Genomic DNA, 16,707 nt, shown 5'->3' with positions numbered 1-16,707 from the left:
TAATATTCCATGCTGGGATTTCAAGGCATTGGAGTTCAACGTTAGTGAACTGCCTAAAAAAATTCAAAATTCAGCTCCTCACTAGTTGCAATATTGGCAGGGGCCTAAGAGCATACATTTAAGAAAAATATTTTCACAGAACAGCTAACTCTCAATTATTGTGCCATCTATATGATAATGCAGCATTGTTTTATATTTCATTTAATCCAATTGCATGGGTATTCCAAAAAGTTTGCACTTCATTGTGTAAAACTACTTGGCTCTCAAGAATCACATTTCACAGAGTGTCATACTGGCCTAGTTTCTCTTTGTGTTGTATTTCATTTGGCCATTGTATAATGGAGAACTGCTTTCTGAAACCATTCTCTTGTGCTGGCTCCCAGCCCTGCTACTGTAGAAACCATTTATTTATATTTCATGGAGATTTTACAGCACTCGGGGTGGAAGAGGTGGCTGAAAAATATGGGCACAACCAAATAAGCCCAATTGTTCTGAAATTGATGTTTGTTGCTTGTTTCTTTAGTGCCTTTTCCAGTGGTTGAGAATGGCCCATAGTGAGCGTTGGTGAACCTGTTTTGAAGGGAATGAGCACTTTAGTCTCTCATTTCTGGAGGACTTTGTGCATATATTGGAAGCAAAGTTGGCAGTAGCACTGCTGCATTTAAATTAGCAGTAATGCCACCGATGACATTCTCCTAGTAGAAGTGTGGTATTATATTCTGAAGAATGCAAAAAATCCAGCTTTTTAAATTTAGCTCCAGTTTCCTACAGAACGTAAAGGGATGATAATATCATTAGTTTTATTTCTCTCTTCATTTTGTTACTTTTTGTCTCAATCTCATTATAAGACTGAAACACGAGTTTGCAAATTTCCTCCATAATTTTGTTTCAGTTCCTTCTTAGATTAATGACACAAATTTCAGATCCGGGCTGGCTATAATCGGAGTCAAAAAGTTCTATCTGGCTGGTGGCATGTTTACTGCAGATTATTCAAAAGTGACTTAACTGCTTTTTATACAACAGTCATACAGAGAATGAGAAAAGTCTGAGTCAACGAAACTCTGAAAGTGAAACTCAAACCCGGAGCTCAATTGTCAAAGTTAGAGCACTCGTTTAGTTTTTACATATTCCCATTTTACGGTTTCTATCCTAATTTGTGTTTTGTCCTGCCCTGTAAGGGATTTACCACAAACCTTACGGGATTTTAGTAGAATAAAACATGCCCTAATCCTGTTCAATTGGTGGCAAATATCAATAATTGCTGTGTCAAATCCTAGATTTCCATTCCAAGGCATCAGTCTGTTGGTTCCCAAAGTGCTGTATCAATATACCTCAACTAAAAAGAATCCAAAGCAATTGAAGAAACATAATTTAGTTGCTGAGTGGAATGATGTGTAACAAACTCTCTTTCAGATCGTTGATAAAACAATACAAAAATAATCTCAAAGCCTTGGTCTCATTCCATTGTAGAACAGCTGTGCCAACATGTGTGCAAGAGAAAGAGGGGATTGGTCTCCATTAAGCACGTAATAAATGCTCATTTAGTACAACGGTCATCTCTGTTTCCACTGTTGTACAGACATAAAATACTGCAACAGTGTGATAAGCATTGCCCAGTCCCTACAGCGTTCTATATTCTCGCCACATCCCAGGACATGGTGCTCATTTTATCTACCGCAGAAGAATGAAAAGTTGAATGAACTCTCCTGGGATTCAGACCCAAAGCCTTCTAGTCCCAATCCTAATTCACAAATGCCTGAGCTACCTAACCTGTGAAATGTTCATGGCCTCACCCTTCATTGCTCATGGGAATAGAGTGACTTCAGGTTTTCTACCCTACCACAGGCAGTACTATGAAAATCAATGAGAACTACCAGATTACTATTTTGATCATTATTTTTTGGATGACATGTGTTGCTTGGAAACATCTGTCTTTGAGGAAAAGGTACATATACCAATTATTACCCTGCTAGGGAAGACAGATACACCTTTCCGTCTCTCCACTAGACTACTGAAATTCAGATACATATTTACCTCTCACACACCGGGGATTAGATTGATTTGTAAATCACCAGGATTCAATACATATTCATCACTGTACTTCTACGAAATATGGATACAATCCCTCCCCCGCGACCACACATATTCATCACTACACTATCAAGGGATTAGATTCAGACTCACTTGTAAACCACTTGGTACATATACTCATCATTATGCTGCCACAAAGCACAACCCCCTCCTCTTAACTAGACAACTAAGTATTAGATACATACTCATCTCTAAACTACCAGGAATTGGACATTTATAAGTCGCTGTGTGCCAGGGAACAGAGCCACAACCCTGGCCATCGCACACAAAAAATACTACTGAGGATCAGACACATCGGGCTCGATATTAATCCCCTATGATGGACGGGAGAGCGTGGGGGGTGGGGGGGGGGGGCGTTAATAATGAGAAAACGTGGAACACGTCTCCAACCTATCGTGTACGCCCCCGTTGCCAATTTTATGGCATCTGAGGGTCCATCCAGAGAGAGGCGGGACACTTAATTAACATATTTAAAATCGGGCTCCCACAGTGCAATTGCCCCCTGCCCCTCAGCCCCAAACGCCGACCTTCCTCCCTCCCGATTGCCAGGGACCGTCCCCAAGGGACTCCGGCTGTGGCCTCCTGCCACTGATTTTCCTGCTCGGCAGCTGGCCAGGTTGTCAATTTGGCTAGCTACTGGGTGGGAAATGGAAGAAAATAATGATAACATGGTCCTGCCATTAAATTCGGCAGGACCTCTGTTCCCCTGGCCTTGCCCTCCCTGTAAACATCAGGGCCTTCCTCTCCAGTACATCACCAGGGATTGGACACATATTGATCCCGCACATACCCTTGCCTATAAAGCTGTCATAAATTGAATGGGTTGAAACATTTCGTGTTCCACTAACATCTGAAAAAAAAAATCAACACTTAAAACAATTCGGGTTTGTTAATGCCTGTCCTTTTAAGGTAAGTAAAAAAACAGCACAAATACACAACATCCTTTTCTTTTCTGCATTCTCCAAGTATTCCAGCTGCCAGACAGGCAACAGGCCAAAAAACTGTTAATCTCTGATGATACATGATGTGGAGATGCCGGTGATGGACTGGGGTTGACAATTGTAAACAATTTTACAACACCAAGTTATAGTCCAACAATTTTTATTTGAAATCTACAAGCTTTCGGAGGCTTCCTCCTTCGTCAGGTAAATGTTCCTGACGAAGGAGGAAGCCTCCGAAAGCTTGTAGATTTCAAATAAAAATTGTTGGACTATAACTTGGTGTTGTAAAATTGTTTACATCTGATGATACAGTCAGAGAGGCCATACATGTAATTGACCCTAGCAATATCTCTCACCTTTAAATCAGAAAATGGTGAGTTCAACCAGCACTCCAGGATTCTAGCATGTATTCTAGACTGACATCTCAAATGTAGTACCAAGGGGGTGCTGTCAGAAGTACTGTCTTTCAAACAAGATCATAAACCAAGGCTCCATCTGCCTATTCAGGTGGTCATAAAAGATCCCATTTGAACAAGACAAAAGAGTTTTCCCAGTATCCTGGACAGCATTCATCCCTCAAATGACATCGCCAAAAAGTTGATTAACAAAAACAACAACTTGAATTTATCCAGTGCCTTTTAAAGTAGGTAAACCTCCCAAGATGTTTCACAGAAGTGTAATCAGATGTAGATCAACACTGAGCCAAAGATGAAGATATTAGGAGGGAAGACTAATCGCTTCATCAAAGAGATGCATTTTAAAGGAGGGTCTTAAAGGTGGAGAAGTATTTAAATAAGAATAGCGACTGTACATCAAAAGTAATTCACTGGTTGTGAAACGCTTTGGAATGTTCCAAGAACATGATAAGGTGCTATATGAAAAAGAAGTTACATTTGTATAGTGCCTTTCACATCCACAGGATATCTCAAAGCGCTTCACAGCCAGTGAAATACTTTTGAAGTGCAGCCACTTTGTAAAGTTAAAGTTATTATTGAATCTGCTTCCACCATCCTTTCAGGCAGTGCATTCCAGATCATAACAACACACTGGGTAAAAAAAAATGTTTCCTTATGTTGCCTATGGTTCTTATGCCAATTACCTTAAATCTGTGTCCTCTGGTAAGCGACCCTTCTGCCACTGGAAACAGTTTTTCCTTATTTGTGGTTGGGATCAGATCAGCCACGATCTTATTGAATGGCGGAGCAGGCTCGAGGGGCCGATTGGCCTACTCCTGCTCCTATTTCTTATGTTCTTATGTTCTTATTTACTCTTTCAAAACCCTTCATGATTTTGAACACCTCTGTCAAATCTCCCCTTATCCTTCTCTGCTCTAAGGAAATCAACCCCAGTTTCTTTAGTCTCTCCATGTAACTGAAGTCTCACATCCCTGCCACCATTCCAGTAAATCTCCTCTGCACCCTCTCTAAGACCTTGACATCCTTCCTAAAGTGTGGTGCCCAGAATTGGCCACAATACTCCAGCTGGGGCCTAACCAATGTTTTAAAAAGATTTTGCATAACTTCCTTGCTTTTGTACTCTATGCTTCTATTTATAACGCCATGAATCCCGTATGCCTTTTTAACAGCTTTTTCAACTAGTACCTGCATGTTGACTTTTTGTGATTCGTGTACAAGGACACCCAAATCCCTCTGACTACCAACATTTCTTAGTCTCTCACCTTTTAAAAAATATTCTGTTTTTCTACTCTTCCGACCAAAATGGATAATTTCACATTTCCCCACATTATACTCCATCTGCCACCTTCTCGCCCACTTAACCCATCTATGTCCCTTTGCAGCCTCTTTGCGCCCTCCTCACAGATACTTAGCATTGTATCGTTAGCAAACTTGGATACATTACACTCGGCCCCCTCATCTAAATCATTGATATATATTGTAAACAGCTGAGGCCCAAGCACTGATCCTTGCGGCTCCCCACTAGTTACATCCTGCCAACCAGAAAATGACTCATTTATTCCTACTCTCTGGTTAATGGACAGAAAACAATCCTCAATCTATGTTAATATATTACCCCAATCCCATGAGCCCTAATCTTGTGTAACACCTTATTGAATACCTTTTGAAAATCCAAATATACTACATCCACTGGTTCCCCCTTAACTCCCCTGCCAGTTACACCCTCTAAAAATTCTAACAGCTTTGTCAAACATAATTTTCCTCTCATAAAACCGTGTTGACTCTGCCTAATCATATTATGATTTTCTAAGTGCCCTGTTACTAAGTCCTTAATAATAGATTCTAGCATTTTCCCTACCACTGATGTCAAGCTAACTGGCCTATGGTTCCCTGTTTTCCCTCTCCCTGCTTTCTTGAATAGCAGGGTTACATTTGATACCTTCAAATCCATGGGGACCATTCTAGAATCTAGGGAATCTGGAAGATTAAAACCAATGCATCGACTGTCTCTGCAGCCACCTCTTTTAAAACACTAGGATGGAGGCCATCAGGTCCACAGGATTTGTCAGCTTTTAGACCCATTAATTTCTCCAGTACTTTTTCTTTACTAATCTTAATTGCTTTAAGTTCTTCACTCTCATTAGATCCTTGGTTCCCCATTATTTCCTGGGGAACATTACTGTATACTTCCCTCCAGTCTGAAAAACAAGCATTCATCACTACTTTCTGTCCCTTAGCCAATTTTGTATCCACGCAGCTATTGCCTCTTTAATCCCATGGGCTTCATGTAGGGAAATGTGGCAGTCAATTTGTGCACAGCAAGGTCCCACAAACAGCAATGAGATAAATGACCAGATAATTTATTTTAGTGGTGTTGGTTGAGAAGTAAATGTTGGCCAGGACAGTAGGAGAATTCCCCTGTTCTTCTTCGAATATTGAGATTTTTTACATCCATCTGAGACGACAGATTTGGTTTAACAACATATCCTGAACATGGCACCTCCAACAGTGCAGCACTCCCTCAGTACTGCAAGTGGCAGCCTAGATACTGTGCTCAAGTCTCTCAGGTAGGGCTTAATCCCATAATTTCTAACTCAGAGGCAAAGCCAAAGCTGACAATTCAAATTCATTTTTTCTTAAGAGCTTACAGTGCAGAAACTGGGTGGGCAGGCAGATAATATGACCGCAGTATCTTACCCACACCGATCCCGCTGCCTTACTGCAGGTTGCAATTTTAACCTGCTCCTTTGAGAGAGCCACCGGCCAGAAGGTAGCGGGGCTTTCCTTAAATGTGCAGATTGCACTCCAATTACGTCATTTAGTGCCCAACGGCAATTTTAACCCAATGCCTGCGCTGGGAAGCCCTTATGGCTTCCCAACTAGACAAACCTGGTGGCAAGAGAAGCTGGGGCCAGAAGAGGCCCAGAAAGATGAGTTAATTTTATTTATTTTTTTGTTTCCTTGTGGGGTCCTCCTGCAGGAGTGCTCCTCCAGGCCCCATAAGGAAACCTTGGGCCTCCCCTGCCCCCGGCTTCCCTCTCCTTCCCATGACTGCGATGCCCTCCCGACCCCATACCAATTACTTACCGGAATGTTGGGGATCATTCCTTCAGCTCCCCGGTCAAGGTTACCTGCCGTTGAAAATCCCTCTCCCACCTGCCAGCCAGCTGCCGCTTACTATCGGATAGGGAGACTGGTGAGGGCGGTGCAGATGAGGCCCAGCAGTTAAAACCTCCTGAGCTGCATGCTGCGGTGGATGAGACGGTTTTATGTCCATCCCCGCCCCTGGCTAATTAATGCTGGGGAGTTAACACCAGAGGCTTAAGGTTTTGCATATTTAGGAGCTGTGGCTTTATCAGTGCAGGCTGAGGCAGTTTGTTCAACATGAGTGTTACAAATGTCCTCCATACCTCGGACAGCCCAAAATACCCACAAATGATTGATAAACAGTTCTAATTTAAGGCACATCAGAGCATAGGATAAAGAAATTAAACTCTGTGCCCCGACCCTGGAGTTCTGTCATCTCTTCAAGCTTGACTATTGCTGAGTTTGCTGCGTTCCAGAGGTCCCAAGAGATTTGTTCTATTCTCCTCCCCCATCTAGTGTTACATCGAAACTGCAGCACAGAAACAGGCCACTCAATCCTACTGCCAACGTTTATGCTCCACAAGAGCCTTCGCCCTCCCTACTTCATCTAACCCTATCAGCATACCCTTCTATTCCTTTCTCCCTCATATGCTTATCTAGCTTCCTGTTAAATGCATCCATGCTATTTACCTCAACTACTCCTTGTAGCACTTTCCACATTCTAACCACTCTCTGGGTAAAGAAGTTTCTTCTGAATTCCCTATTGGATTTATTAGTGACTATCTTATATTTATGACCTCTAGTTTTGGACTCCCCCACAAATGGAAACATTCTCTCTATGTCTACCCAATCAAACCCTATCATTATCTTAACGATCTCTATCAGGTCATGCCTCAGCCTTCTCTTTTCTGGAGAAAAGAGCCCCAGCCTGTTCAGCTTTTCCTGATAAGGGTATCCTCTCAGTTCTGGTATCATCCCTGTGAATCTTTATACCCTTTCTATAATATGGAGACCAGAACTGTGCACAATGCTCCACGTGTGGTCTAACCAAGGTTCTATACAAGTTTAACATAACTTCTCTGCTTTTCAATTCTATCCGTGTCAGTGTTTTATTGATGTGAGTTCTTCTGATGCAGTAGTGCTAGAGTCATAATAATAATAATATAGATGTTGTGCATCAGCATTTTGTCAAACATGTTCCACCTTTAGAACCTTTAGGTGAAAAATAAAAGACTTCGGATGAATAAAATGTAGTGGTCCCATTTGATCAAAACAGCATTCATTCCAATGATCAAAGAATGAGATCTATCGAAGCTGGTGTTAAATTGGTCATTGATTCTTAATGAAAAACTGTAATATGGGATATCAGGACTTACTTTTAAACTCCTAGTTTCTCCCTTTGATTATTACCCTTTGTTCTCCCATTATACTGTCTCTAGTTCTTCGTTCACTCTTCTGGAGTGATTGTGTTCAGAGTTGACGAAGCATCGTGTTGAAGGAACCCAAAGAGTAGGCTGCAGGATGAAACAGGAAATCAACTGCTTTAGTGGTTGACAGGGAACACTTTGCAGCTTATGTTCTTGGGCCATCTACATGACATATGGTGCTGCTGTTAGCTGTAGGTGAAAGTTGTGTAAGCAGAGCGGACCATCAAGGGATGCAGCATGCCCCTACTCAGAGATACTACCGCTTCTGCTTAACTTTACGCCACCCCACCCCACCGGACATTGGCAGCGTTGCTATCTTTTTCCACAGTTGTTTCCAAATCTTGCAGGCACCTTTTATAGCTTTCACTCCTGCCTGCCATTCCTCTCTAGGCATTCTGTACTGTTTCTCTCGGGGGAGGGAGGCTGTAGAGTGCAAATTAGAGCTAACCCCTTTACACCCACCTCATGCAGCAGCACCCCCACTTCACCATCCAACAGACAAGTAGTTTTGGATAATTCATTCCATCATTTTCCCTCTAACCTTGTTTCCTACCTTCACATTTGTTGTGCCATCCACTGGCTTTTGCCAACTGTTTCCTTTGCCTTGTACAGTCTTGCGAAAGCCTGCCTACAATTTTCAGCCTCATTTCAATGTTGGAAAGGCTCCCAACAATTTCTATCCCCCGTAACCTCACCCGGTTAAGTGGCTGCATCCCTTTAAATTCTAGCTTCAGCCCTCTAAGGGCTGCTAACATGCCAAACATTCAGGTACTCCAAATTCGGTTAACTGCCAGCATGAGGCCCAATCCAGGAGCTCACCTTGAATATTAAATGAGGGTCAACCCCAGAAGACACGATAAGTCTCCCAGTTCCTCATTGTGTGACTGCAAAAGCTCGCACTGTTGCATTGAGAAAAAGTGTACAAAATAATTCTCTGGAAGATTTAACTAATATTAATGAAACCCTTAAGGAAGCAGTATTAAAATTATTTGTTTGGAACAAAGAATTATTTGTTCATGAATGAAGGAAGATGAGAACCTATGTTGCAAGTGTTTGTTTTTAGGGATGGGTGAAGATCTAAAGTGACCACTCCAAGGACTTTAGAACCTTTTTTATTTTGAGGGATGTGATTGTTTCCATTATTTGTGATTAAGATTTTTTTGAAAGTGAACAGAGGACTTTGTGCATGTGTGAGTATTATGAGTTTTTTTTTTAATTGATCGGTTGGTTTTTAAGTGAATGTGAAATTTGATCTGATAAGCATAAATACTCTACAGACACATCAGACACGTACCAGATTCAAAACTTTTAGATAAGCAGACGTTCAGGAACCCTAACCACACACCATGAAAATTAGTCACACTGCATGTGGCTCCTATATAAGAAATCATATTAACCACCTTTTTTATACCAAATGCCTTGCTATAGCATCCTTTTTATATGGCTTCTGAAGATAGCATTTTAACAAGGAGGCTGCTGTAGCTTTGATAAATTTTATATAGTTTTCATTACCCAGGTTCCTGCATAATCTATGCTGTATAATATTGCATTGGGTAGCTGCTTACTAGACTAATTCTACTAATATTGATCAAATTAAACTGCCAAACTAATTGAAGTACAGATATATGAAGTATAATTAACTTTTACATTGCCAGAGTAGAGGATCTGATAAATTTATTGGCTGTCATTTTTTCCCACCAGGTTTTATTTGCTGTTGCAGGTCATCAGATTGCCTCTTAAGTCTTAAATACTTCTTTCTCACATTTCAGCTGTGATTGGTTGCCCAGTGTTGCAGTTCCTGTGAAATACCATTTATGTAATCCATCTCTGCGCCACCTCTTGTGCTGAGGTTTGCTGAAAAATAATTAATCCCCACGTGTCTTTGCTACTGAACAAATTCCCCTCAGATTAGATTCTGCACAAAATATATAAGCAGCCTAATTTCAGTGATCTAGTTCTTGATACATTGGCAAACAGGGACTAAGTAGCAAATACATAGCTGTACACCTTTTTAGTTAGAGTCATTTAAGCCTCTAAGGACTATTGAAAAGCTGTACCTGACCAAGGAGCGCTTGATTCTATCACTTGATGTCAAGAGGAAAAATGTGCGCTTTTTTTGCCATATTGAGCATACTGCCACAAAACTGCATCTCTGACAATGAAAGAATTTCAACCACACAAGAATACCACTCACTGCATCAGCTATTCTCATTAATAGTGTAAAAGTAACCATGTGAACAGTAAATTATCACTGGTGTGATGGGATGTTCCATGAGACTATTTGCGGTGTTTGAGGACACAGCTCTTTTTAAAAAAAAATACCAATATTCTCCACTTCCCTTTCTATCCTCAGCTGTTGACTCCTTGCTCGCATATGGATACAGAAGCAACAAACACATACCTCACTCAAGTGGCTAATATTCACGTGTGAGCATTGCCAGGGAAAGTGGGCAGGCTGTTCAACAAGGGGGAGTGGGAAGGCCTCACAACCAATTACCTGGGGTCCATTGTGTAGTGATCAGGGGCAGAATTTTCACTTTGTGCCAGGAAGGGAGCGGGGTGGGGGAGGGGGAGGATTTTCGGGTGCGAAACCTGGAAGGTAAGTTGGCAGGTCGCGATCGCATGAGGCCAATAAATTTTACTTCCAGGTTTCGCATCCGGCAGCCAGCCTGAGGAGCAAATTCCGGCGCTCGCACATGCACAGTGAAATGTGGAAATTAATTACATGTTGTAATCTATGATTCTATGTTGTAATCAGAGAAATCATTGAAAAAGTGCAAACTTGCTTGTATGCCCAGCTGGAAAGTAACTAATTATGCCACCAAACAGGTACGCTTAAAAATACAGGCCTAAACTAAGTTTTAACAGCACGGTTCGACTGAATGACTGCCAAACAACTAAAAAATTAACTTTTAGAAATGTGGAGTCTTATTACTCCTTATTTTAATAGTTCTTAGTCATTAAAAAAAATTTAAAAGTTAAATTAAATTTTTTTTTAAACTTTTCCTTTCTGTCTCTTTCATTTAATTCAATTATTTCTTATCCTCTTTTTTTCGCTGTCTATAACTGTTTTTACATTGATTTAAAACATTGTGCCTTCCACTTCCTGGTTTTCACGTTTCAAACCAGCAGAGTTCACGTAGCTTGTCAAAAATGTTGCGATCTGATTGGTCGAGGGGAGAGATCGATCCTCTCACTTCTCCCAGGGTCCTAGCTTCACCTGAACTGATGCTGGGCTCTTCTCCGCTTCCTATTCAAGGAAGTGGGTGACGAAAAGACTGCGGTGAGTTAGTGGGTTAGTATAAATCGATGGGGTGGCGAGCAGTGTCAGTTCACTGCTCTGAGTGATTTCTACCCCGTTAAGTGCCTCAAGTATCTCAATGAGGTACGTTGCCTCTTTAAGCATCGGCCCGCTGGCTTTAAGTGGGGGTGGGACTTTGTGGTTTCTGCTGTCTGCACACCTCCAAACCTGCCTGAGTTAAACCCAGAAGTGGGCGCGTTTGAACCTGGATATGAAAAGCTGTTATTTTAACCACCCACATGCCCTCAACCCACCCTTTCTTGGGGGCTAAAATTTACCCCCGGGAGTGGGACTCCTGGCGGATTTTGCCCTCCTTAACCAGAGGGTCCACAAGCCAAATGTAGAATCTCTGTGACTCTCTTGGCTGTGATCAATTAATTTAGCATAGACTGTGGATTGAACCTGAAACTTTCTTAGTCTGTATGGCTCTGCTGTTGACTGGATAAACTCACTGAGCTATCAGGGATAATCTTGGACTGCTTGGTCATGTACTGATCACTGCTTTGACTTTATAGAAGTGAGTGCTGACAGTAGGATGCAAGTACTGTAAATCAGAAACACACTTTAAAAAATATAGCATATGTGTTGAGAACTCTCATGACTTTATAATAGTATACATTATATATTTAAAACAAACTATCACGTACAAAATATTCACTCCTTGCGACAATGGGGCTGAATTTCTAAATTTACATACAGGTGTAAAAATCTGGGTGAGTGGAGCGGCAGAAATTGGAGTGGAATCCAGAAACACTGGCTCACCTGCCCCCTTTTTCCACTCATCAAAATTCCCACATCATTTGGGGGTGGGTGCATAATACATCTACCCACATATGGGCGAGCATATTACAATGCCCTGCAATGGAAAGAACTGCATCAGACGACATACTTTCTGCCATTAGCACCCAAGCAACACTGGCTACAAGAGACCCCAAGCTTTCCTGGCATCTAACATTGCTAAGGACTTCGTATTGAACCTTTAGAAGGTTACTTTCCCTACTGCAGAGGATCACAGAGCAATCAATTACTGTCCTGAAACCTGCCTATTTAGAACCAGTACTCTTTTTTTAATCAGCACAATGGGTGCACTTACGCTGCGTCAAGGCGCCACCATGTCTTTCCAAACCTGAGATGGGCGTTCCAGTTATGCGATAAATAGTGTAGATGCCCCGACCCAGCCCACACTAAAAGTGTCAATTGTGACAAAATCAAAGCCAATTAGTGAGTAGTTGATTATTGGGAAATGAACAAAATGGGGTAGAGTTTCCGCTTTGGGCACCATCGGGAAATTGCGCCCAAAATGCGATTGAAATTGTGCTGGTTAGGTTACAGTTCAAGTTTCCGCTAAAATTCATTTGCATTATAACAAACGTAAAATCTTCCATGAACCAGTGCAATCGGACAGTGTAATGGAGTGTAATTGTTTCTTTTTCTTTCTTTCCATTAGAAAGTATTACTTGATGTATTTAACAGCGTAGTTTTATTAATACAGCTGAAAATGGGCTTATCAACAAAAATAAGCATTTTTAATAAGGGTGTTGAGTCCTCCACCTGTGAGTAACCTGATTTAAAAATCACTGAAAATGACTTTAAAAGCCTCTACTGAACCATTTAATAGTTTTATTGGTGTACACTAGTCAGTTTCTTAGTAAATGAAATACTCATTGATATGGTAAAACCTATAAAATGTGCTTACCAGTGCCTGTGCGCCTAAGAAAATGAGTGCAACTCGAAGAGCCTTCCCAAACCAGCATAATTGGGGGAATCTCGCAATTTTGACTTTGGGGCGTGGGGCCAGTTTTGTGGGCAGGGCCTGATTTGGACGAATTGAATCTTGAACTAGCGGAAACACGAACGCAAGTGGTTTTAGGCGTAATTCACTTACATTTAAAATTCCAAGAACTTTTGCGCTGGTTCGGCCGATTGCGCTGGAATATGGGCACAAAACTAGCAGAAAGAAGTGGAAATTCTACCCCAATATGTATTACATAAAAGATAGCACAGATTGAGGGGCTTCAAATGAAAACATAAACCTTGAGATGAAATTGCAATCTACTCCTGTTAATTTGAAGTCATCCTTTGTTCAATAAATTTTGCATTGTCCTGTAGTTTAAATTAAGTAATTTAATATGGGAAAAGAGGAACAATTTCAATTTGAAATAACAGATAATTCAAAAATTAAGCAACTTTGAATTAAGAGGGGTAGACTGTAGCAATTTATTAATGTTATGTTGTAGTGTGAAAACAATTAATCATATTCCAAACCAAAACTCCAAGGGAGTTTCAGACTGGAAGGTGTTTCATTTCCTTTTTTTCCCACCACTTCTCAGTTAAATGAATTTTTAACACTTTATTGTGTTTTGATAGTACATAATTTAAGATTTAAACTATTGTGACAAAATAGGGAGATTGCCATACTTTACTTCATACAATTTTGAAATAGCTGAAGTTACAATCGGAGCTCTCTTTCCTTACAAGTTTCAAAATGATAGTTAGGAAATGAGTTGTCTACTAAACCAGGGTAGTTGGTTGATATATAAATGAGATGGCATGTGGAGATTTTGTCCTAGGTGTGTACTGAATTATGTATGTTCAAGGCTTCAACAGATACTCTGAACTCAGACAACATGTGAGCACCTGCTGATTAAAACATTGACACTGAGCCAAAGGAGACATTAGGACAGGCGACTAGAAGCTTGGTCAAAGAGGTAGGCTTTTGAGGAGCATCTTAAAAAAGGTGGAAAAGTTTAAGGAGGGAATTCCTGAGCTTAGGGCTTAGATAACTGAAGACACAGCCACCAAAGGTGGGGTGAAAGATGTGGGAGATGCACACGAAGCCAAAGTTCTCGGAGAGTTGTAGGGCTGGAGGAAGTACAGAGGTGTGGGGGAGGGGGGGTGCGAGGCCATGGAGGGACTTGAACATGAGGATGGGTACTAGATGTCAGACAAGCAACGTGACAACATAGAGGTAGTGGAGTGGACAAGCAAGGTGGTGGTGAGGTAGAGTTGGGTGTCGTTAGTGTATACGTAAAACCTGACATTGTGTTTTTGGATGATGTCACCAAATGGCAGCATGTAGATGAGAAATAGGAGGGGGCCAACGATAGATCCTTGGGGGACTCCAGAGGTAATGGTGCAGGAAGAGAACCCGTTGCAGAAGATTCTCTGGTTATGACTGGACAGATAAGAATGGAACCAAGCGAGGACAGTCCCACTCAGCTAGACAACGGAGGAGAGGCGCTGAAGGAGGATGGTGTGGTAGACTGTGTGAAAAGCTGCAGTTAGGTCACGATGGATGAGAAGGGATAGTACACCATGGTCACAATGACACAAGACGTCATTTGTGACTTTGATTAGGGCCGTTTCAGTGCTGCTTGTTCAACAACACAAATTACTTGCATTTATTTACAAGGCGGCTTTAACACATAAACATCCTAAACCCGCTTCACAAAGGCATGAAGAAAATTGGCGATAAGCCAAAGGAGGGGTATTGGCTTGGTCAAAGAGGTGGATTTTAAGGATGGTCTTAAAGGAGGATAGGGAGGTGTTGCAGGAGATAGTTTTAGGGGGATAATCCCAGAGACTGGCACCTGGACAGTTGAAAGCATGGCTGCACTGGTAGGACAAATGGAGGGAGTGATATGTGGAATGGAGTCTTTAGAGTGGGGTGTATGACTGATGGAGGTTACAGTGATGGAGAAGGGTGAGGCCATGGAGGTACTTAAGGATAGAATTTTAAATGCGAGTCATTGGAGGGTCGGGAGCCAATATTGGTCAGTGAGCGTAGGGGTGATTGTTGATCAGGACTTGATTCAGTGTAGAATACAGGCAGCAGAGTTTTGGATGAGCTGAAGTTTATGGAGGGTTAAGATGAGGGGCCAGCCAGGAGAACATTGGAATAATCAAGTTTGGAGGTGACAAAGGCATGTATGAGGATTTCAGAGGCAGATCGGTGGAGGTAGGGGTAGAGGTGGTGAATGTTACATAGTATGTGGTCATTGTAATGGAGAGGACATGGAGGTCGGAAACTCAGCTCAGGGATGAACAGGAGTCCAAGATTGGGAAGAGTCCGGTTCCATCTGAGACAGTGGACAGCGAAGGGACGGAGCTGGTTGCAAGGAGTTTGTGGTGGGAGTGGAAAATTATGGCTTTGGTCTTCCTAATGTTTAGCTGTAGAAAGTTAAGGCTAATAGTCTATAGCCTAGAAATTAATGTTGCCAATGTTACAGGACAAGTCCTAAAACATGTACAGAACATTCCTTTGTCTACTATTTTATTGCAGGTGTTGATCTGTTTATTGCAATATTTTGTAATATTGTTTATTGCAGGTGTTGTTCTGTTTATTTTAAATAGGTCTGCACATCCACTAAAATAGCAGACAGATATCATACAAATGCATTAAACATCTGTCTATTAATATTCATTTTTTATGTGAAACAAGTATTCAACAGTCAATCAATGGTTTTGACATTCATGAAAATAAACGATATAGTGTTTTCTCATTGTGAATAATGAAAATACAATTGTGTACTTAAAAAATTCAGTTATCAGTGATATGTTTCAGTCACAATAAACTTGTCCTTTTTCAGATTCTGCAGACGAAAGTAAATCCTCTGAAAGTGCCCAAAATGAAGAAGTTAAAGGTGATGAAAACAAGGCCCCCGAGGAAAACGCCTGAAGATGCAAGGTCCCCAACCCCAGCTACTCTCTCCCCTTTGATGTGTGGACCATTCCCATATGGCTAAAGGCGGGAAAGTTTTCCAGTCAAACAGTGTGGCTTAATTTAAATGTTCTTGGTGTTGTTCTGGCAGTTTGATGACCATCATTTGGAATTCTTGCACTGTACAAAATTTCTCTGGCTCTCTGTTTCACTGTATGCAATGTTATTTTAAGAAGTAAAAATGTAAGTGAAAATGGTATCCTTTAAATGTGATGGGAATGAATATACATTTGTTTTGAGAATAAAGCAAAGTGCCAATTATTGGTGGGTAAGGCCTCATTTTGACCCTAACTTTGGGGTTGTTATTTATCTTAAACACGATCTCCACTTAATTGATTAAAATAACTAATATATAATTGCAATCTAACTAACTGAACCTTATTTTAGTTTACCCAATGATTTATGAATATTTGATGATTATGTCACTGCCTCATAACCTTATACACAATTGTGCTGATGACATATGTTTGTTGCATGACCTTTGGCAGAATTACATTATGCATTAGGGAGAGGAATGTATTGATTATTTAATTGCTAACCAACAATAGTCCGCAGCTATAAAATTTTGTGACCAACTGACTTATATTTTCCTCTTTCTGTGGTGTTTTCTGCGCTGCCCTGCATTTAGCTGTAATCCTTTTGTCTGTTCATCAGAAAATCTCTTAAGGTTTGCCTTCACTATTTAGCTGTGAATTGGAAAAACAATATCACCGAATGTTTAATA

At 41.1% G+C, this 16,707-nt stretch overlaps 1 protein-coding gene across 1 annotated transcript in view; it reads left to right on the top strand.

The window, feature by feature from the left end:
* The window catches only part of LOC137326832 (neuromodulin-like), a 169,276-nt gene extending 153,141 nt beyond the window's left edge, over positions 1-16,135 (top strand). The window contains exon 7 of the mRNA XM_067992212.1: positions 15,853-16,135. Coding sequence (XP_067848313.1) covers positions 15,853-15,941 — 89 coding nt within the window. The 3' untranslated portion in view covers positions 15,942-16,135. The remainder of the gene's footprint in view (positions 1-15,852) is intronic.
* The last annotated feature ends 572 nt before the right edge of the window (positions 16,136-16,707 follow it).

This window comes from Heptranchias perlo, chromosome 11 (genome assembly GCF_035084215.1).
Source record: "Heptranchias perlo isolate sHepPer1 chromosome 11, sHepPer1.hap1, whole genome shotgun sequence".
Classification (NCBI taxonomy): Eukaryota; Metazoa; Chordata; class Chondrichthyes; order Hexanchiformes; family Hexanchidae; genus Heptranchias; species Heptranchias perlo.
This window is presented reverse-complemented; position numbering and strand designations above follow the sequence as displayed.